The following is a 22,753-nucleotide window of genomic DNA, read 5'->3' as shown; positions in this document are numbered from 1 at the left end:
CAATTTAATCAAAAATAATTAGGACACATCCTTATATTTTTTTATAATAGTGTATATAAGAATATATTATATATAAAAATTATAAACTTGATTTGCTTAACATTGCAATTATAGGTATGTATGAATTAATAAACCAAATTTACATATAATATCAATATTACGGAATATGAGTTTCTAATTTTAAAAGATTACATTTTAAAATTTCATTAGGATTTAAATTGTTTACAACAAATTTTATATGACTTTTTATTAACTCTGCATCTTCAATGTCGCCCCGGCAGTATATGGTATTTAACAAAACTGTCCAAAGTTCAGATGACGTAGGGTACAAATGAATTGCCTTCAAAACGTTTCGCAGGCACGTTTTCAATTCTCCTTCAAACAGGTTGCAAATAGTAGTCAGAACTAATGCATTTTCGAGTTCCCACGTTTTATTGCTGATAACTGTAGCACATGTAAAAATATGAGAACCTAGTCCTCTTTTGCGCTGGGACTCATTGGCCATATAGTAATTCAATAAAATTAAACCCAAGTTTACCCACAGATGAGCGTTATCAGGGTGAATGTGAACACAACGGCTGATTAATTTCAATGATATATTTGGTTGACGATTCAAGTAGTAGAAATATGTTTCGAATCGAATAATATCTTTAAAGAATAAAGGATCACTCTTATGCGATATCAATTCTTGCAAGATAGTTCTAGACAGACTACTTTTACGAGTTACGATTCCCAGTGCAAATGTAGCCAATAGTGCCTGTATGTTAGCTGTGTTACTTTGTATACTCTTCAAGAACAACGTTGTGGCTTTATCGTAGTCTTCGTGATTACTAAAAGCTATTGCAGCCATAGCAAGGAAAGCCATTGATACAATATTCATATCAGATTTATTTTCAGTCAACGATTCATAAGTAGCATATGCTTCTTGGTACTGACCAGTCTTATAAAATGCTAATGCAATTCCAAACTTATCATATAAATTCATTGATTTAATTTGTTGGTATTTGACTATAGCTTCTTGATAACATTTTCCTTTAAGAAGACTAATAGCCATGTTCCTTTGCATGCCTATTTGTGTTTCAGGCGTACAATATTGTTCAGCCTTTTCTGCAGCTTTAATAGCATTTTTATACAAGCCAGAATATCTGTACAATATTGACAGTGCATTCTGTGCCCAACCATTTTTGGGATTTTTAGATGTAAGCCAAATAAGTAAATCAATATTATGATGAATTTGATGAGTTGGTGTTAATACTTCTGTATCAGCTTTAATATTATGTTGTATGTTTGCTTCAGTATAATTGCAAATACTCTCTTCGTGAAATCCTAATGTGGTTGAATGATAAAATAAGTCAGATGACATTACAGGATTTTCAAATCTAGTCAGTAAACCTTGCCCAACCCAACTATTTATAAGGGTTGGTTCAATATGTTGACTCAAAGTAAAAGCTTCCTGAGCAAGATTTACATCATTGTGAATCATACATTTGATGGCCAAGTTATTATAAGCAATTGCATTTATTTCAATTTCCAAAGATTTAACAAAACAGTTATAACTGAGATGTTCATTTTTGATCTCTTCAATAGCCTCAATGATTCCCATTGTGTTCCAAAAATCTTTGTTTTTTGGATCTAATGATAAGCATTTTTTAATAGCCAATTCTGCTTTGGATTTAAATTCTATTCGTTCATTTTTATCAATATCTGTGTTTAGTGCATTTGTCAAATAACATTTAGCTAAATCGTACCAGATATATTTTTGTGCAGGATTTAACGACATTTTTTTAGATGTTATATTTAATGCTTGTGAATAACATCTCCTAGAATAAGTATAAAGTTGTAGGTCTCTCACCTCATAACTTTCTTGGCTTTTGTTAAATATATTAGATGGTAAATATATAAAAGATAGTTCTTTGGGCATCGCTGCCATAAATAGACATAAATCTCCAAACAATTTCCAAAGCAGTGCATATCGATTATCTATCAACAATGCCTTGTACAAGTATTCACAAGCATTTTTGCATAAATCATAGCTTGTATGTACCTGACAAACAAAAATTGACTTGGCATGTTCTATAAACATTTTTGCAGTTTCAAATAATGCAATAAAATCATTAGAATAAGAGTTTACAATTTTGTAAAATAATTGAATACTAGAATCCACTTGACCAATACGATATTCAATTTTAGCGATTTGTAGTTTTGGATATAAAAGAGATGGATCAATTTCTATACATTTAGAGTATGTAAGTTTTGCACCAATCAGTGATTCTCGTCCTAAAAGAGCATCACCTAGACATTCATAATAGGTTGCATTATTTGGATCATGTTTAGTAGCAATTTGAAAGTTGTCAACAGCATCTTCATATTTTTTTAATTTCAAATAGTGAACACCTAATCTTAAAGAAGCCCACTTGATATTTTTTGATGTTTTCAGATAGTTTAACAACGCTTCTTGTTCTTTTAACTTTGATAAAGTATGGTATATATCTGATAAGGCAAGACCATTTTCTTCATCATCAGGATTGAGGACAACAGATTTTTCATAGCAATTCATAGCAACAGGTAAATGTTTTATTTCTCTGTAATAATGTCCTAACTTTGTAATTAAGTCACATCTATAAGGAGAAATCCGAGAAGCTTCCAAGTACAACTTTCCAGCCTCAGAAAATTGTCTCTGTTTCCACAATACATTACCAAAAAGTAGCAATGAATCTACATCGGCTGTTAAATTATTAATGCTTTTTAAAGATTGTAAAGCTTCATCAAGTTGCCCAAATTCGTTAAAATATAATGCTTCTAAAAAGATAAATTTATCATCTCTATCACATTTATTTTGTAATGTATTTAAATAGTTTTTTGCCGTTTTTTGATCGTTTAAATTACAACTAGCTATGATAATATACTCAATTAGTTTATTATTTGAATTCTCATTCAACATATCAATAGCCAACTGACGTCCTTGTACAGTACAGCATAGCCGGGAACAACAGTTAGCTTCAATTTCCCACATAAGCATAGTCTGATAACAGGAAAATGTTGGTTTCAAAATTTTTTTTGCTTGTTGAACACATCGTATTACATCATCATAGCAATGAATATTGATTTGAATTTCTGTTAGTAAAAACCACGATTGCCATGAACGACTGGTAACTTGAAGAACTTTACGTAACAATTTACGACTTTCTTCAAATTCGTTTAATCTTCTCAAAGCAATGCTTTTGGCTATTATTGAATTTGGATTTGTTGGTTGTGCCAGTAGTAATACTTCACATCTTTCCATAATTGATGAACTCATTTTGTCAATTAATTTCAGTATATCATCTTCCGGTTCAGTTATTGTCTTAATATAATTGCTGATGAATGATTCACAGAAATAATTTATTGCAATAGCATTGTTATTATATAAGGATAACATTTTTTCACATAAGTCTACAAGTTGTTGCCTTTTCCCTTTAGATTTTAGTACAGGAATTAGTTTGCAATAAATTTCAAATCTTTGATCAAAACTATCATCTTCACACAATGCTAGATAAATTTTTTCTAAATGTTCATCTAAGGGAGAAGTGTCTTCTGTGAATGGAAACTCTGCTAAGACCCTACATATAGCCAAGAACTGTGGTGTTATTTCTTCCTTTTCAACTGTTGGTAAGACAGTTGATACAAAAATTCCTAAATCCAGCTTTGTTTTATAATTTTTCCAAAGTTCAATACATTTTTTAGCACGTGTTTTACACTTGGTCCCATCAGTTTCTAAACTCAATAAATTTGCATATGTGTAGAATAACTGTTGAGAAACTGTAAGCTTATCACATTTCTCGTAGTATTGCTCAATGCCTTGCCAAGCAAATAAATTATTAGGAGAAAAGTCAATGACTTTTTGGAACTGTTCAATGGATTCATCTTTTTTCGATGGCATTTCTAGAAGACTGGCGCCATAAAGAATCAAACCAGAAATATTTTTCGGATCATTCTTTAAGATTGTTTTGCACATTTTTGCTGCATCAGAAAAGTTTTTTCTCATAAATTCTTCTTTTGCAAGTTTCAACTGTTGTTTAATGTTGGTCTTATCCATCTTGTTAGGTTTGTTTAAATTTTGTATTATCTAAAAACACATACAGCACAAGTCAAAAGAGAATACAAGGCTTAACTGGATTTATTATCTCTGTCATTGATCTTATAATGAACAGTGTATTATAAAACCAATGCATCTGTAAATTATGCACACAAAAAACAAATTCACTTTTTACCATTTAAGGAAAATGACAAGCTTAATCGGCCTGCTAAAGTAGATTGTATTTATATTTCATACATTTAAAAAGAAAATAATATCTATATTAAGTTTGTTTTAGTTATTTTTCCCTTACATATTTTAAACATATTTTTCAGTTTTAAATAATAGAGCAAAATAACATTCATATTTTTTAATTAATCATCGTATAATTATACCATTTAAGTGTCCACAGTTTAATCTAGCAAAAGTAAATTTGATTTGTTGCAAACGGACAAAGATAAAATAGTTGGTTGAATTAAAAACTAGTTTATTAATTTTCAATACCTACCTACTTTAAACTTAAAGACAAAATATAAATTGAAAATTCCTTTTTCCTTAACATGAAATAGTTATGGACAACTGATTTACAACAACCTTTGAGTAATAGTGGTCAATTAATTTGAAACTGTATTATTAGTGAATATACTTTTGAACGGGTCCATCGACTTTAATATCATAAAATGGAATGCACTCCTTTTCTTGTTTATATTTTAGTATAGATACATAATGTGGGTAAAATAAGATATATAAATGTTAACTCACCGAATTAGTCACTCGTAGGACAACAGGACGTGATAGTATATAAACACAATTTTTACTATGTAGTATGGTTTTTCTATTACTATATTCACATGACAGAAACCTGCAAAATGTTTAATTATATTAACATAATGAAATGATCATTGATTATTAAAAATGCATTCACCACTGTCCAATACCCCGCCAGTTGCTTATGCCATCATTATTTTAAGTCTCATCCCTCATCAACGTTACCAATTTTCAAAATTGACCATTGACGATTTAAAATAAAAACATCCAAAACAGAAGTATAATAATATAATGTAAATATTAAATTGTAAATTTAGTAGATAATCGCAATTATAAAATATAATAATTATTGACTACTGAGTATTAATGTTGATGATTGTTATTATTTGTTCACGATATAGAGAAGATCTTCTCTACATCTTGTTACTTGATTAATCTATTCTGTATTTCTGTGCTTGATAGTTAGTAGTTGATATTATAGATATTATAACCATAGACGTCATATCACAGAATATAACAATATTATTATTATTATTTGGACATATTAACAAATGGACTGCCGCGCTTTCCAATCTATCCGAATCTGAAATGTAAATTGTGTGAGTGAGATAGAAACTGTTGGGGGCAATCATGAAAGAAATAATAATTATATTTCATTCATGCCATGAAATTATTGTAATTTATAGATTATAAAACTGATAAGTAGTGATAACCATCATTGATATTTGATAATGTCAAAAATAATATCATGGAATAATTTGAGTATTTCCCCCAACTGTTATTTTCTCTCTCATCAATGTCGGTTTCATGATTTCTCTCTCTAAGCGCAGTCCATTTATTATGTCTATTTTATAACCACAGAATATTCTGTGGTTGATATTTCAGCCTTATCACTTTTTATCACAAAACGAGATGTTATCACAGTTTACAGAATAATCGGTTACTGATGGGATTTAACCATTGATGGCATTGACCTATTAAATCAGTTTTATGGATTTGTCTTTTCTGTCGGCTAATGAAAATTTGATTTTTTTTCCACAGAATCATCCCTGGAGAAAATTACGAAAGTTTTGACTTTACTCCTCGTCTCCCGGGACAACCGTGTTTGGATTTTGAACTAGAAAGCTTTGATATACCTATATATTAATTAATAATTAACTGATAGGTAATAGGTATCCATGTCCTATAATAATATGGCCATCTAAAATATGTACATTTGTATATATCGGCAAAATCAGTGGGTTAAGCGTAAACGACCATTATTTACGGGCCATAACTAGTTTTGACCATAGGTATAAAAATATGTCTTTCATAATAATTTGTCTAGCTGAGGGACCCCAGTTCGATTTTCCTGTCGGCGACCCTACCACCCTCTCAGGCTCGCACCATGCGTAATCAGCATCTCCACCGACGCCGCCACCCATAAATGTGCAACACCAGAACCGAATAGTCCAGACTGCTCAGTGACCAACGACCCTATACCTAGGTACCTACATAAGATGTTTAAAAATGTCGTAGTTTTTTTTTCAGGTAAAGGAAAAAAGGGGAATAGTAGGTAAACACTGTACAGTTGTAGTGTACACCGTGCCATAGAGCAGGCACCGGCAACCCGCGGCCCGCGGGCCGCATGCGGCCCACGGAACTTTTTGCTGAGGCCCTCCAAATATAATTCATGGTGTTTAAAATTTTAATTTTGTAGCTTAAATTGTTATAAATATATAAATAATATTTAATCAATGCGAGATAAGCTATGATCGAAAACGTAATCTAATCTTATGTAATGTATATATCGTCGATTATGACAAATACGTATTGGTTATGTTAGTGGCTTAGTGCAGTTCGTTTCGAAACTGATATAACAACTTTATTAAATGAGCTGAATACAAAACTGCAAGGTAAAGACAAATTGTTGTCAGATATGTATTCAAATATAAAATCATCTCAAGTGAAATTAAAATTATTACACAAACATATTAATGAACAGCACTTGGATCATTTCGTATGCTGTAAAACTGTATTAGAATCAACCAAATCAACTTTAAATTGGGAAACTACAAAAATTAATTTTTTAAATATAATAGAAAACCTACAAAATGAATTTTCAATACGATTTTCTGATTTTTACGTACAAGAGAATAAAATCAAATTGTTTCAAAACCCTTTTTCTGTCGACATTGACGATGTTGAATCTAATTTACAGATAGAATTGCAAAACAACGATATTCTTAAAAATGCTTTTAAAGAAAGTAATGACTTAAAAATATTTTATTCAAGTCTTTCTGAAATAGATTTTAAAGGCATTAAAAGTTTTGCTAAAAAAATGATTACTGCTTTTGGTAGCACATATATTTGTGAGCAGACATTCTCAATACTTAAATTCCGAAAAAATAAATATTGTTCACGGTTAAGCGACGAACACTTGAACGCTGTTTTGAGGATATCAACATCCAATTTAAAAGCGGATATAAATGAATTGGCGGGAAAAATTCAACCTCAAAAATCACACTAGTAACTTAATATTTGTATACTAAATTGCATTCAAGAATTAATTAATAATTATTTTTAAACTTTTAAATTGTCTCTACTAATGTAATTAATTAAAAATTAGTTAATAAGCACAACTGCAATGTTAAATTCATAATATGTTTGTTGCTATCTGTAAATATATTAGTATTATTTGTTAAAATTATATTTTTTAATATTTTAATTTTGTATGCGGCCCTCCATTAAAAACTGAAACAAATTATGGCCCGTGTAGGTAAAAAGGTTGCCGACCCCTGCCATAGAGTAACTGTACTCTGTAATGTATATTATATCCTCAAAAAAACTACTTCGGAGAAATAAAAAAGGCTTTCTGTGCGTAAGTTGAAGAGATTGGGAGAAAAGATAGAACTTTGGTGTTAATAAAGATGTGAAATCAATCTCAAAGTTCTGTGCCAAAAAGGGCCACGGTTGAAAAAATAGAATTTGGGGCTTAATAAAGAAGTGAAATCAATACCCAAATTATGTGCCTCAACTTGAAAAAATATCTTATTCAAAAAAATTTCAAGATGTTCAACTGTACAAACATTAAAAAAAAATATTAACACAGAACGGCGTACAATAATGATGAATTAGCCATAAATCGGAGTTGTTGACTTGTTTACGAGTTAATCTGTCTGACTAGAATTTTTATTGATAATCTGTAATTAGGGCCGCTTTGTGCTAATTTTCTCATTAGTATGAATTTTTGTTGACAAACTGTAATTCACGCCGTTCTGTGCTAATATATTTTTTTAATGTTTGTACAGTTGAACATCTTGAAATTTTTTTGAATAAGATATTTTTTCAAGTTGAGGCACATAATTTGGGTATTGATTTCACTTCTTTATTAAGCCCCAAATTCTATTTTTTCAACCGTGGCCCTTTTTGGCACAGAACTTTGAGATTGATTTCACATTTTTATTAACACCAAAGTTCTATCTTTTCTCCCAATCTCTTCAACTTACGCACAGAAAGCCTTTTTTACTTCTCCGAAGTAGTTTTTTTGAGGATTTCAATTATTTTTCCGAAGCACGTTTTACTGTGATATCTCAGGACAATGTAATTATTTTGCTTCGAATACTAAAATCTGGGCGTTTTTGGAATTCTGGGGCCACTTTTGTATTTTCGTGATTTGGTTTTTTATTTGTACCCAGTTGGTTTTGTTCTCCCTGATCATTATGCTGTATCTGCCAGATTTAAGATTATTCTCGTAGAAAATGCAGCTGTGTAGCTTATAGGAGCGATTGTGAATTTTCAGTACAGACGTTGGCAAAGCCTTTATTTTGTAATTACAGAATATATAATCCCCAGGATTGCTATTATAGGAGTTTTCCAACTGTAATTGAATAATCAAAACTTTGTTGGTAATTTTTGGATCAACCTGAACATTATGAGGTGTATCCTTATTACAACTTAAACATGTAGTCCAGGTTTTAGATTCTGAGCGAAGCGATGCATGTATTGATTTTACAATGATGTGTGTTTTTTTTTTTTTTTTTATTTTATTTTTATTTTTTTTTTTATTTTTGTGTCTGTCATCACCTTTTAGGACATCAAAAGTGCTTGGATTTTCTTCAATAGTAACTTTTCTGATAGGAAAGTAAATCTAGTTGGTACTTTGGGGGGTCAAAAGTAAAAATTTCCAAGTAGTTTTAACAAGCGACGTGAAAACAAAAGAAAAATTAAGGAAAAACGGAAATTTTTACGCAAAATCTGTTTTTGAGAAAATCGATTTTGGTTTTTGGTGTAACTCTAAAACAAATGACCGTAAGGACATGACATTTTGACTCTTTTTGAGCTGTTTACGGCCATTGTCAGTTTTCAATTTTTTTAGTTTTTTTTTCTATAAATATCAATAAAATTTTATCTGTTGAGTAAAAAAGCTTGAAAATTTAATAGAAGGCTCCTGATATATCGTTCTAATAGCAGTTGAAAAATATTAAAAATACATATGCACGATTTTTTTTTATAAGCATTTAAAGTTCAAATTTTGACAACATTTATCAAATTTATAATTTATTAATTATTTTCTAGTTAAAAATGTATAAAATGTTTAACTTTTATGGCTAAGGATTGAAAATTTAAAACAAGGCTCCACATAAATAGGTTATATATAAATTACTTTATTCACAATAATATCATCAAATATACTTGGTAAAATCATAGGCTGACTGACCGTTTTCGCTCAGAATCGTTTTTCTTATACAATGATATTATATCATTGAATTCAAATTTAACACCATCCATTACAGTGACCCACTTGTAACCTACCGTACAGCAGAGCGACATCCACTTATCCACCTTTTTTTAATTGAACGTTCGAAATCCATAAGTGTTTTTAACTCATACGTTATTTTCGAATCATTTTTATGGGTACTCCGGTACTCGCATAACATTTGATTGAAATTCTTGGACATTTTTACAAGAACATACAATGCAAAGGTTATGTAAAGTATCATATAATAATCATACGAATTTGTGACAAAAAAATTATACTTATTGTAACAGCAAAATTTACAAATCGTAGTATGTTCCACGGCGTTCGCAGAGTGAATAGACAATAGAATAGCCATAGAATAGAATAGAATAGAAGACTAGCTAGCTGTTGTTGTGGGTGAGGTTCGCGGTACGGTAGCGGCCGGCGCGTGGCGGTTGCTACGGCGCGGCGTTGGAAGGGGAAGTTTGGGCGGCCGCATCTCGCTGTATGACGGACGAAAGAAAAAGACTCACAAAACTGCAGTTTTTAGCTCTGTCTCTCTCGCACTCTGCATTCAACCAACGCGTGCGAGTGAGAGGTCCGAGCGCCGAAACGAAACTTAATGTATAATAGTCTCGCTATCGGTTGTCGGTGTGCTGTTTCTTATCGGTGTTACTTATGCACAGAAAGGAGTCTCTAGCGAGACTCTTCGATTACATTTAAATTAAATGATAAATCATTGGTCATTCGTCATTGCATAGTGCATACGAAATACGATTCTTAGCGAACACGGTCTTTCAGCATATATAATACTAAGTAATAAGTATATAAATTCAAAATGTTTAAGATTCCCAAGTCTTCAAAAAGTCAGAAAATCGGTTTGCGAAACAATCGGTAATTTTTTGATCTCTAAAAAAAATTATGGTAAATACATTTTCTCTGAACATTTATATTTACATTTTCTATATGACTAATGACTGATAGGTGAAAATTAATTAAACAATTGAGTGTAAATCCACAATATTTTTTTCATAATACTTATATATAAAACAAGTCAATTGTATTGATAATAATAAAATAATAACTTATAAAATTATAAAAAAAAAATGAATACGTTTTTTATTAGGAACTTGTATGAAAATATGAAATAATATTGAGAAAAGCTACAATACATTATATAACAATACCTTTAAATAATTCAAATGTTTTATGAATAAATATAATTAACACAATACCATACCAATTTAGTCAACAATATATTAAAAAAGACAATCTATACGTATATGAAATAAAATTGTGAGATATAAATTATAAATGTATTTACATTACCTATTTACTTTTTAAAAATTTTTTAAAATCCTGTAGTATTTCACATTATAGTGTAAAACATTTACAATTTAAACAATTTTGAATGTATGATAAAAATATTAACAATTTGATGAATACTTTGGTGAAATAATGTTCAATTAATGTAAAAAATAGATAAATTGTATTCAATAAATAGATGTATTTTATGTATTAACATTCAAATAAAAAAAAAATTCTGCATAGCTAGAATGTTTAGATCATGTACTGAAATAAAAACAAGATTTTAAACAGAATAATATATCAAATCATAATATTTAAATACAATATAAACACTACATTATATTTATTGAATTATTCAGCCTTTAAATTAATTAATTGTATGCCTAAAGTAATAATTTTAACTTTGATTTTAAAGATTCATGAACAGTATTTCTAATTTTATTCAGTTAAATGTTAACATGAATTATTCTACATAATAGGAAGTGAGTTCAATTTCATGGTATAATTGTTTTAATATATAATTACATACATAAATACAGTATTAACAAATATTTTTTTTTCATATTTAGGCTAGCATTTTTATTAAAATTATGAAATCTAATTAGACAATTAAGGAATGTTATTCCTCTTGTCAATGTTTATTATATTCACCAACATATTATGTAATACTCTATAGAACTTGAAAAAAATGAAAATAAAATTAACTCAATATTATAGGAAACAAATGATTTAGTTTAATTTTAATAACATAAACGATTGTTTAAGATCTCATAACATATCCTACTCCTTAATTTGGGCATATCATCTTGAACAAAATCTAGTTTTGCATCACGAGATAGGTACTCTGCATTGACACAAGTAAACACCCCGCAATCATAACCATTTTTTTGTTTTGGACAATCCTCAGCGTCCATTATTTGCCATCCACTACTGTCAAACTTCTCATTCTTCTTATTCTCGTACTCTTGTTTTAGATAATTAAATATTATATTTAAACAGTTAGAATTTTTACCGCCTAAACTATCATAATATTTTACGGTTTTTTCAATGAAGTTTACACATATAAGACACCAATGGTTACCCAGGTGAATAGGACTGAACATTTTTTTACATGCAAATATATCTTTTTTTCTTGACCACCGACGAACAGATTGATATCCTTGTGATCTATATAAATAATTAATATAAAAGTAAAAAACAAATTAAATATTAGTGAATTATAAATTATATAACTTACGATAATTTAGAATAAAAGAATGTATCAAATGTGTGAATGTTAGTTGGATCACGGTCAACAATCATACCCAAATAATGATTTATAACTTCATCATTTAACCAAGCAGTAGGATTATAAATAGTTTTTAAATCCATTTTTTTAATATTTTTCCCTTGAACAATGTACTCATTTAACGAACTAGACATTTGAAATGCAATCGATTCAGCTATTTCTTTAGAATAACCAGGAAAAATTTCATTTTTCTTTTGTGGTTCAATTTTGTCTAGTTCTTTTTTCATCAATTCTAATTTTTCTTGAAAAATATCGTCGGGTGATTTTAGTTGGGTTGTTGTAGCAGAAGTTAAAATGGCAGCTGCTTGTTTCTCCTTAAACTTTCTTAATATACGTTCATAAAACAACTCTTTCTTGATAATTCTATTCTTATGAAGACTTAATTCAGGAATGTCTAAATTTTCTTTACCAGATGTTTGAGATAATTTAGATTGATTTAAAATATTTTCTTTATGATTACTCATTGGCGATCTAGAACTAGAATCTAATAAAATGTTAGTTTCTGGTTTTGGCGCTACATAATGTTTTAAAACCATTGCAAATGATTTATTTGGGTCAGCGTTATTTGATGTGTCATTAATTTTTAATGCAGAAAATCCACCTTCCATACTCAAACTTAATTGTTTTGTTCCTGTGGATTAAAATGTTATTAATTATAAAATAATATAAAATTCATATATAACATTTTTTTCACCTCTAATTGAAGATCTTTCTTCTCGGATAGCCTTGGTACTAGCATTCCGGTTACTTATAAGTTGTGGATTTGATAAACTATATGATCGAATAATTTTCATTTTGACATCATCACCGTTACATTCATTTAGATCTATTGTCCTAACTGGTGACATAGTTCTCCTTGTATGTTGTCTACCCTCAATGAGCATAACAGGTGGACTGGCTCTGAGTGGTACAGTGGATGGCCCAGGTTCAGTGATTTCCACCTCATCGGTTTCAGATAGTGATTCATCGCTGATTTCAACAATTTCTACCAGGCTATCATCCATACGTGCTCTTTTATTGTTTATAGGTTCACATTCTTCATGTTTACGTTTTATTGGTCCTCTATGTCCAGAAAATCCAGCCTTGTCAGTGAACCATTTTTTTATATTCCTTAATGAATTGAAGAAACCCATAACACAAATTTAACATAAAGGATAATTTTAAATGAATAGTGGGCAGCAAAATTACAGCAGCTGGAAAAAAAACAGACAATAAGTTAAATTATTTATTAAATATGTTAATATAACTTAAGAGGACGCTACACCCACATGCGTTGTATCCGTCTTACAAATGCACAAAAACTGTTTAGCGCGGGACAACTATGTAAGAATCGCTCTGTATTTATAGTAGACTTACCAAAATTCCACAACGCATAGGGAAGAACTTTATCTGTGTTATAATGTTTTTATTAGTTAGATAACATAAATACAACTAAAGTTATTAGTTTGAGAACATTAAGTTTTTTTTGTTTAATTATTAAAAATTATTGGTAAGTGCTATCAAAAAAACAAAAAAAGCTACAACACAGATAAAGTTCTTCCTTATGTGTTGAGGAATTTAGGTAATTCTACTATAAATACAAAGGGAGCATAGTTGTCCAGCTATGTTATATATTTGTAAGACAGAGACAACGCATGCGGATGTAGCGTCCACTTAAGTGATATAATTGGAATAGGGCCGTTCTTACAATGTCCGGTAAGTGTCGGTTAACGCTAACCAACAGATAACAGATTTTATTACCAGCAGAATTTGGCCGGTTAAGTGTCAGTTAACTTTAACCGGACATTGTAAGGACGACCCTTAACCACGAATATATATTTTTGAAAGAGAAAATACCAATTGGAAAAACTCTAATGAATTTTTGATAAATTTATGAATTGTCTTCAGTTAACTTATTGACACTAGAACAGTGTTTAATCCAATAAAATAAATAATTTTTCATTAACAAACAAAATTAAATTAATAGGTATATTACTAATAAAATATACAGAATGATTTTTGATATTAACTAATGTGTACGATGTTTTTCCAATAATCATAAGTAATAAAATAATTAATTATCAATGCATATACCTAATAGATATAAGTAATTAAAAAAACTTGGGGATACTTAACACATTTTAATGATAATAATTATATAGGTATTTTTGTTGGATAGATATTTCCCATATTATCTACTCAATGGTGTTTACTGGTTTAAATTATAAATAGCTGGTTAGGACAGGGTTAGGTAACTACTTAACTAGCATAAATCTAAAAATGTTGAAATTAAAATTATTTATTACTCATGAAACATGATATTTTCAATAATAATATAAATAATTATAGGTACAGGAAGATTCTTTTGAAGGTAACATACATTTTCTGTTTTAATATTTTTTTTTATAGGTATAAGTAAGTCATTAGAAAACAACATTTTTAAAAAAAAATAAGTGATATTTTATTTGTTATCATTTCTTATGTTTATTTTTTTGAATGACTGTATACACTTTTAATTTCATATTTCATATTTTTGACATTATAAACGAACAATGTTAATTGAAAATAGTGCGTACCATAGATGTGTCTATGAAATGGGCCTAAGGGCCAGTTGTACTGTCTACGGTTACACTTCAATTATGCTTAATCAGCTAATAACAGATTTTATAACCAGCCAAAATCGGCCGATTAAACTTCGGATAACTTTAATTAGAAATGGTACGACTGGCCCTAAGCCAATCAAATCTGACAAAAAATGCATTCACAATTGTAGTTAAGCCCATTTAGCTTATGTTTCAGTATAAATTGGTGTTATGTCTGTAAAATGTATGACGCACAAAACAGCTGTACACACAAATCCAATAAAAAAATATATTTTTAAAAATGTTCTTTGGAATCTAAAGTATAAGAAAAATGACCTACAAGGTATCAAATGTTACTGTAAATAAGCCATCCAGATTGATATTGATCTTAGTTTAAATTATATAAATACAATATTTATAAGATGTCATTGCTTTTGGGATCGATGAAGAGTAATGGGCACATTGTAACACAATTTTTGTGACCGACAACATCTCAATGAGCGATCAAACTTTTCAGAACATCGATTCTTGATATTATTTAAACCTATATAGGTATGAATAGATGAATACTCACTTTAATACAGGTCGGTGAATATGGTGATAACTGAATTAAAATTTCTGGCAATTAATGTTGAACAGAAGACTATGGACATCCGAGTCAACAAATTTCCATTCACAAATTTGGCATTATATTTAATACACTTATGGGCAATGGCCAATGCCTAATACATGAATATAATATTAATAATTAAGGTAACTCAATCTGTAAAATAGTCAGAACTTTACTTTCACTCAGCACCATTTACCGTAACGTACTTTAGTTGTAGTAAAAAGAGTATGGCATTGGTATCAACTATCAATGCATCAAGCATTCAAGCAGCCAGTGTACCATATTATACCACAGAACATAGATTGGGGAAGCAAATTAACAAAACGCGATCTGGCGGAAACAATTTGTACCTTCCGATTGGGGATGTATATATATAGTTTTATAGTGGTTATTTAAAATGACTTATTTTACTTTTTATAATAAATTAATACATATTACTATTGAAACTTTTTACGATTTTATAGCTAACTCTCTACGTTGGTAAGTACAATTTCTACTATTATTATCATACACATTCAAATACACTTCGCTTAAATCAAAATTTATGCGAAATGTCTGGTCGTCGGGAAAAGAAATACAATCTCCCGACTCCACATGGGTACCCGCCTAGCTGCCAGTACGATAGGGGTCTACAACGCTCCCACTGTTAATCTGTCTTCCCTTTTTCATTTTTGTCTTCACCTATTAGCTATTAGGGGCGAGCACGATTTAAAATATTTCTTAAATCGTGGGGGTGGGCGTGACAAATTAGATTTAATTTAGTTTGTCATGGGGGTGGTAGTGATGTGCTAAAAAAATCGATTCTGCAAAGATTTTTTTCATTTTGATTTAAATTGATTCACCGACCTGAATCGCCCATCACTAGGGGGTGGGTGTACGTGTACCACTATACAATGAAAACGGAAAATTCATGGCTAAATATATATTATTTAGCCATGGGAAAAATAAACAATTACTGGATCAGTGTGACCAACAATATGCACGAGTGCACGACTCACATGTCACATTATGACAGCCGTGAACATTCAACCTTCGAGTCTCTACGGAAACTTACTGTTTTATGAAATTCAACAACAAAATATAGTTACAAAAAGACAAGGCTTTCTTGAAATATTAAGAGGACGTTATACCCGCGTGTGTTGTCTCCGTCTTACAAGTGCGTAACATAGCAAATTTAATTTACAATTTTAAAATACTCATAACTCGCGTTAAAATTAAAATATAATAAAAAGCCCATGAGGTTGCCTAGATAATAATCTTACCTTTAGATTTTATAAGAGGTCAATTCGCTCTAATTTTTATACTAACGGAGCTACACGTGTTCTGCTGAGCGTAAAATTTATTATGTTACGCATTTGTAAGACGGAGACAACACATGCGGGTATAACGTCCTCTTGGCTCTTAATTGAAAGCATGTATCACGTTAATTTTCCAGGTGCTAGGGCTGTTCGATTATTTCGATTAATCGATTATTACGATGATTATTTTTTTCACCAATTATTTTACAGTCTTTATAAAATTCGATTAGTCGCCAAATAATCAAATTTCGATTAATCAAATAATAATAATATAAATAGTATATTTTATATTTATAAAATATAAAAGTGGACATCTACATCTGCATATGTCATCCTGAAAATCTTGTTTAAAATTATGTGAAAGTTAAAGAATCAATTTACCCTTGGTATAAAAATCGAGTAATCGGTTAATCAGTCATTAAAAATATCGATTAATATTAATATTCAGTCGAAGGAGGATTAAAAATAAATAAGCAAATAAATACATCCACCTTGATTCAGCCATTAAAAAAATCGGTTATCGATTAATCGGTCGTTAAAAAATCGATTTTGGGTTCGATTATTAATTTTCGATTAAAACGTGAAATTAATTATCGAGAGGCAAAAAATAATAATCGAACAGCCCTTATTCCAGCATTTACTGCTGTTTTTCACAATTATTAAGAAAAATCCTTTTTTCTTTTGACCCCGAGTACCAATTACTGTAACGTCTTAGTTTTAATCACGGCTTCTATCTAAAGATGGGGTTTTAATTTTCAACTATAGTTCAGAATTTCAGATGCGTTCTCAGAATATTTCAATGGAGGGGGATGAAAAAAATGGTTACAAAATAAGCCGTAAGGGTTTTGTCACACAACTCCCATATTATAATTATGAATATTGAAAAAGCGGGAAAGTGGATGTCACTCTGCTGTACAGTAGGTTACAAGTTGGTCGCTGTATAATGGATTGTATTAAATTTGAATTCAATGATATCATATTATCATTGTATGAGAGCGGAGACTGTTTGTCAGTGGATATATTATATTGTTATTATATTTTATTATAGTCTGTAACAAGGTGTATTGATTGGTTTGGTCACTCTGGACCGGACCTAACCTAACCTAACCTATACGTCTACACCCCTCGATTGAAAATATTACCACAGTTCTATAGTCACCAGAGCGCGCTTTCTGTCCTATGAAGGCCTGTGTATTCATAATGTTAAATGAAAAATGTCTTAAAACTTAAGAATTAAAATGCTATTTTTTTTGTTAAATTGAAGTTATTATTTACAAAAACATTGAATCAAAATAAGTTTTTTTTTTTAAACGAGTTGGCATTATAAATTGGAGCCTGTAATTATACATTACATTTGCATTTTAATCATTTTCAATATTTTTTATCGAGTATACATCAATTATAAAATAATTTAGACACTTATTCTCTGGATATTTGCATCCTTCTTAAAATCTTTAAATTAAATTAAAACTATTATGATTCTGCTCCAAATTTTAATAGTAGTCTGGTAGAGTGGAGTATTATTTTCTAGTGCTCATAAAAAACTCTAAAAACATGTTTAAAATATTTTGTATATTTTATTATATGATTAGGTGTATTATTTATATTATAATATTATTCAATAATAGTTATCTTATAAACTTCAAACTAATTTAAAAAAATTGTTTAGTTTTTTTGGTGTTTTCTTGTTTTTAGCAACTTGCTCATTTTTTTTCTTTTGCAAGTGAATATCATTCTTGTTTTGACATAATGCGTTATGATATATTTGGTTAATATTTGACTGTGTATTGAGCAACCAACCTATGTCAAAAATGTTGTTTATATATTTCTTCAATAATTACAAATTATGTTAGAAAAATAAACAGTGAAAAATGTATATGAAGTATTTAAATTGAAATGCAACATTACAAACATGATCTTTTACCGGGACAGCTAGTTATATATATTTAGATATTCTACAATTTAATCTAGTACAGCGCTTCTCAATTTTGTTTGTTATGAGGCTCCTTAAATTGAATGTAAAACTGTCAAGGCCCTAAGATAATGAGAAAATCGAAAAATGACCTCTCTAAAGTACCATCTTGATCCAATTTGCTAAAAGATAAGATATTATATGTTGATGCAAAGAACTCCTTTTGGTAGACATTTTGTATACAGGATAAAAAAAAAAATAATAAACACCATTATCAAGCCTATAAGTGTAACTACCTAGTCAATATTGCAAACAAACGCATATCAAAAGTATACAAAACATGTATTACTAATATTTAAGAATAACAAGAACCTTGGAGGATCTCTCCCCCATATCCCCCAGTGAGAACGCCCATGCTATAGTTAGTTTTCTACATAGGCGGATATTGGTGGGGGGGAGGGTTGACTTGGGGGCTTAAGCACCCCCCCCCCCCCTGAATGTAACAAACCACACTAGATGTCAAAATAAATTGTGTATTTTAATATACCTATATATACTTGGTGCCTCTGCTAGAATAAAGTAGGAGTACTAAATAACCTAAATTAGTAGGTTGAAGCGTTTAAAAATGTATGTTTACGTTAATGGATAAGACAAAAATGTTATGCTCCCCACAGATGTGACCAAATATCCGCTTATGATTTTCTACCAGAAAGCAGAAACCATAGAATACTGCATAGTTTTCTATAGTATTCTATGCAGAAACCTCCTGCATTAATAATTAAAATACATCATTGGAAAACTAGTTGGACATTTCTTGCTCGGTGCTCCGCTCAGAATCTAGAAATGTCTTACCAAATCACTGGTGTAATTATGGTGGTAGGGGGGGGGGGTGTATTACTCCATGACTTATTAACTGGAGAACCATATTTATGTACTTATTATTTATTGGTTCTAATATAGTAGGTATATTTTACAGAAACAACAAATAAAAACCCAAATCCCCTACGGTAGCTGTAACTAAGATAATATTAATTCATAATACACACTAATCACTATTGCAAATTGAATATTGCACAAATATATTGAAATAATGCAGTTTAGCTAGATTTTTTGGAATTTTTTGGAGACCTATAGCTAATATGTATATTTCAATGAGTTAAGTACAATGGTGCGATCAGAGTTTGTTGGTCGGACTTAGTTCCAAGGTTATTAGCTTTTTAAGATTGAAATGTTGAATATTTTACGTCTACGCAGATTATTCCATGAATCTACTCAAAAAAGTACATTTAAAACTCGATTAAATAATATGTAGTTATTTATTTTTTATGTATGCATGGATTTATACATGTACCCTACTCACATTATACAGATCACAATGGTTGGACTGAGAGGTTTTATGATATATATTTTTTTTGCTGCGTTATTGGGGGTAAATGTTTCAATCTTCCCCCTCACAAACATGACCAAATTACATAACTGTACCGAATCCAAACTAAATCTATGATTTTGTTACATTTGTTATGATAAAAATTAGCTTATTTAAATAATAAAACAAAATGTATGCTGTAAAATAGTTTATTAACTATTTATAATATTATTCTACACTACAATAATGTATTAATTTATTTTATTCATCTGGAATCGTAGGTTTATAATATTCCTTAACATTTTCTGGTAATGACTTAATTTCAAATGCACCAACTTCACTCAATAATTGATTTTTCTCATAGAAATACTGCCTGAACCAATTAAGGTGATCTTTTTTTTCTTCAACAGACAGGAATGGATTTTTTGACAAGCCAACACATACCAATTCCATAAAATGTCTGATTGGTCCCTTTTTCGGGCACCATTCATCAATTAGTGGTTCTAAAAACACATGTTCAGCAAAAAACACGTTGTTTTCATCGTCCATACCTTGTTCGTTGTTAATAGGAAATTTCCACAATTTTCCTTGTTCCGTCCAAATAATCATTTGTTCATAAATATTTTTCGGTGGATGTGTTACTGCTGTTTGTAAGCTCTTTTCATATAATCTATCCCAAGTAGGCAATGTTGGAATATCTTTTTTTGTGTCAAAGTTTTTAAATATACCAAGAGGTTCACTGCTAAATAAATTAATTGGCATATAATTATCCATTGGCTTTCTGTATTTTTTAGTTCTTTGATGTTCACCTGAACTATGACCTAACAATTCTCTTACTCGTTGGGCTCTATCAACATCACTAAACTCTGCAGACTTTTTTGATTGGGAACGATCAATTTTCATTCCAGATAGTAAATCATCTAACTGAACAGAAGATTTCACCTTTTTTTCAGAAGAATCATTAGGTTCATTGTTGTAAATTCTCAGCAAATTCAATAAATCCGATTTAGTTTTATTGGTGTCACCTCCAATTGATTGGGCAACTTTGGTGGCAGCATCAGATAATTTTTCACCCAACGGCTTGTTCTGCTTAGAAGCTTCAATATTTTGTTTATTTTGTTCCGATTTTCTTGCCAATTGTCTAGGTTGTGCCAATTCAATAGGTTTTGATTGTTGAGGAGGCATTTCAGTGTCATTCCCTTTCTTCATGGTTTTCAGTAGATTATTTAGTTTTTCAACAGCTAATTGGTTCTTTTTTGAATTATTATCATCATCTGATTTGAAACGCTGAGTTACATAATAAACACCACGAATACCATTACGTTTTGAACTATTAATATATGGTATGCACTTGATAGACAAAGTAGAATTCATGTTGAATATTGTACTTGAATTCTATTTCTTTAAATTTCCTATAAAAATTGATAAAAAAAATTAATAAAAAATTCACAAATAAAACTGTTATTTAGAATGAGATGGGAAATAAAAACAATCATTTATCTTACTTGTCTTTCCAAGGAGTTCCAAATTCAAAATATCAACTTCAAAAGTTTTAACAATAAAATTGCTTTACATGCTAAGATTTGTAAATAATAACATTGATTTTAATGTCTAAAACTAATGATAGTAATAATGATTAACGTACTATAATTTTTAATTAATTAATATTTTGTAATAATTACATCTACAAAATAAGACTAAGCGAATGTGATATAATTTGTGAAAAGTAGAAGAGTGAAAACACTATGTTGACAGAATCTTAAATACTAAAGAATCAGCTAAGTACACTGTGACTGTAAGAACTAAGAAGTAGGGACATCGATTTAAAACAATATAATAGTCGATAGGTACCTACCTAAATTGTATAATATTAAAAATCAAGAATTTATTAGTCAAGACTCGTGTTTGGACGATCGACGATGTTTCCGACTCTATGATAACAGTACGAGAATCAAAATAAATGATAATTGATAACAGTTAACAATCTCATGAATTATCTTCATTTGTGAATCATAATTAAAAATCATGAATTAGTCATGATTAAAGATAATATACCTATGACTCATGACTTATGAAGTTATGACTTATGAGTAATGAATTTACGTTCCACTTTGAAAGCTGAATAGTTTAATACTTAAATTATTTTAAGTCAAAATTCACCATTCACAAATCAGTAATCACAGTTTAAAATTTACATTTAGTAATAAGTTTTAGTTCTTGATCTTGTCGAATTCATAATAACACAAACGATTTAAATTCTTTATAATATGCCTAGAGTAATTATAAAATGGTTTTGATTGAATTCTATTCAGATTTCAGGTGACTAATTATTGTTGTTCATCGATTTTTAATTCTGTCGTTACGTATAGTATATTATATTTTACAATGCACATCAACGAACCACAAATGTTATAATATGAACCTTGCAGTTACAATAATCGTTTCCAACGTAAAATAATGTTTTAGGCTTCACTGATACCACTTTCCCAACTTAAATTTCCAACCACTATTAGTCATACTCATACATCATGGCTAAAGCTTACTCTTGGATACTGTAGTCTGTAACAGTAGTAAACTTTCAACTTTAAAATCCAACACAAAATAAGAGGGAGATTATATAAGGAGTATTGTCAGCCCAAAATTAAGTAGGTAACTGTCCTCGTTAAAATAGAGAACAAATGAAATAATTTGGGATAAGATTTTAAGTACTATAGGTATCTGATAAAACTTCTGTTTTGCACAAAATAAATTGGAACAAGGTTTATTGTTAGATCAGTGTATTTCCCGTGTGCATGCTATGGTTGGATAAAAGTTGGCAAATTAAATTGTTAATAGAAAAGAGAAAACTAACTATGTTCTTAATGAATG

General features: G+C 29.8%; 3 protein-coding genes across 5 annotated transcripts; all 3 read right to left on the bottom strand.

Annotated features, from left to right (window-relative positions):
* Positions 1 to 26: 26 nt before the first annotated feature.
* On the bottom strand, positions 27 to 5,352 carry LOC132951987 (superkiller complex protein 3). 2 transcript variants are annotated; one of them, XM_061024084.1, is made up of 3 exons: positions 4,980 to 5,352; positions 4,817 to 4,916; positions 27 to 4,105 (listed from the first exon to the last, which is right to left on the bottom strand). In XM_061024084.1, exon 3 carries the CDS (start codon positions 4,073 to 4,075, stop codon positions 158 to 160), a length of 3,918 nt encoding a protein of 1,305 aa, XP_060880067.1. In that variant the 5' UTR covers positions 4,076 to 4,105; positions 4,817 to 4,916; positions 4,980 to 5,352; the 3' UTR covers positions 27 to 157. The 2 variants fall into 2 exon arrangements, with proteins under 2 accessions (XP_060880067.1, XP_060880068.1); XM_061024085.1 differs by having other exon boundaries at positions 4,983 to 5,352.
* Positions 5,353 to 10,769: 5,417 nt separating this feature from the next.
* Positions 10,770 to 15,568, bottom strand: LOC132952684 (sentrin-specific protease 1-like). The gene is made up of 4 exons (XM_061025045.1): positions 15,274 to 15,568; positions 12,833 to 13,331; positions 12,088 to 12,769; positions 10,770 to 12,017 (listed from the first exon to the last, which is right to left on the bottom strand). Exons 2-4 carry the CDS (start codon positions 13,269 to 13,271, stop codon positions 11,591 to 11,593), a joined length of 1,548 nt encoding a protein of 515 aa, XP_060881028.1. The 5' UTR covers positions 13,272 to 13,331; positions 15,274 to 15,568; the 3' UTR covers positions 10,770 to 11,590.
* Positions 15,569 to 20,078: 4,510 nt separating this feature from the next.
* Positions 20,079 to 21,828, bottom strand: LOC132951986 (small ribosomal subunit protein mS31). 2 transcript variants are annotated; one of them, XM_061024083.1, is made up of 2 exons: positions 21,741 to 21,828; positions 20,079 to 21,297 (listed from the first exon to the last, which is right to left on the bottom strand). In XM_061024083.1, exon 2 carries the CDS (start codon positions 21,257 to 21,259, stop codon positions 20,147 to 20,149), a length of 1,113 nt encoding a protein of 370 aa, XP_060880066.1. In that variant the 5' UTR covers positions 21,260 to 21,297; positions 21,741 to 21,828; the 3' UTR covers positions 20,079 to 20,146. The 2 variants fall into 2 exon arrangements, with proteins under 2 accessions (XP_060880066.1, XP_060880065.1); XM_061024082.1 differs by having other exon boundaries at positions 21,391 to 21,817.
* Positions 21,829 to 22,753: the final 925 nt, after the last annotated feature.

This window comes from Metopolophium dirhodum, chromosome 9 (genome assembly GCF_019925205.1).
Source record: "Metopolophium dirhodum isolate CAU chromosome 9, ASM1992520v1, whole genome shotgun sequence".
NCBI classification, from domain to species: domain Eukaryota; kingdom Metazoa; phylum Arthropoda; class Insecta; order Hemiptera; family Aphididae; genus Metopolophium; species Metopolophium dirhodum.
This window is presented reverse-complemented; position numbering and strand designations above follow the sequence as displayed.

Excerpts from the sequence above, each read along its gene's own strand:
- LOC132951986 (XM_061024083.1), bottom strand. The coding sequence starts at position 21,259 with ATGAATTCTACTTTGTCTATCAAGTGCATACCATATATTAATAGTTCA.
- LOC132951987 (XM_061024084.1), bottom strand. The coding sequence starts at position 4,075 with ATGGATAAGACCAACATTAAACAACAGTTGAAACTTGCAAAAGAAGAA.
- LOC132952684 (XM_061025045.1), bottom strand. The coding sequence starts at position 13,271 with ATGGGTTTCTTCAATTCATTAAGGAATATAAAAAAATGGTTCACTGAC. Across the intron at positions 12,770-12,832 it reads AGAAAGATCTTCAATTAGAG|GAACAAAACAATTAAGTTTG; the intron begins GTGAAAAAAATG and ends TTTAATCCACAG. Across the intron at positions 12,018-12,087 it reads TTCTTTTATTCTAAATTATC|ATCACAAGGATATCAATCTG; the intron begins GTAAGTTATATA and ends TTATTTATATAG.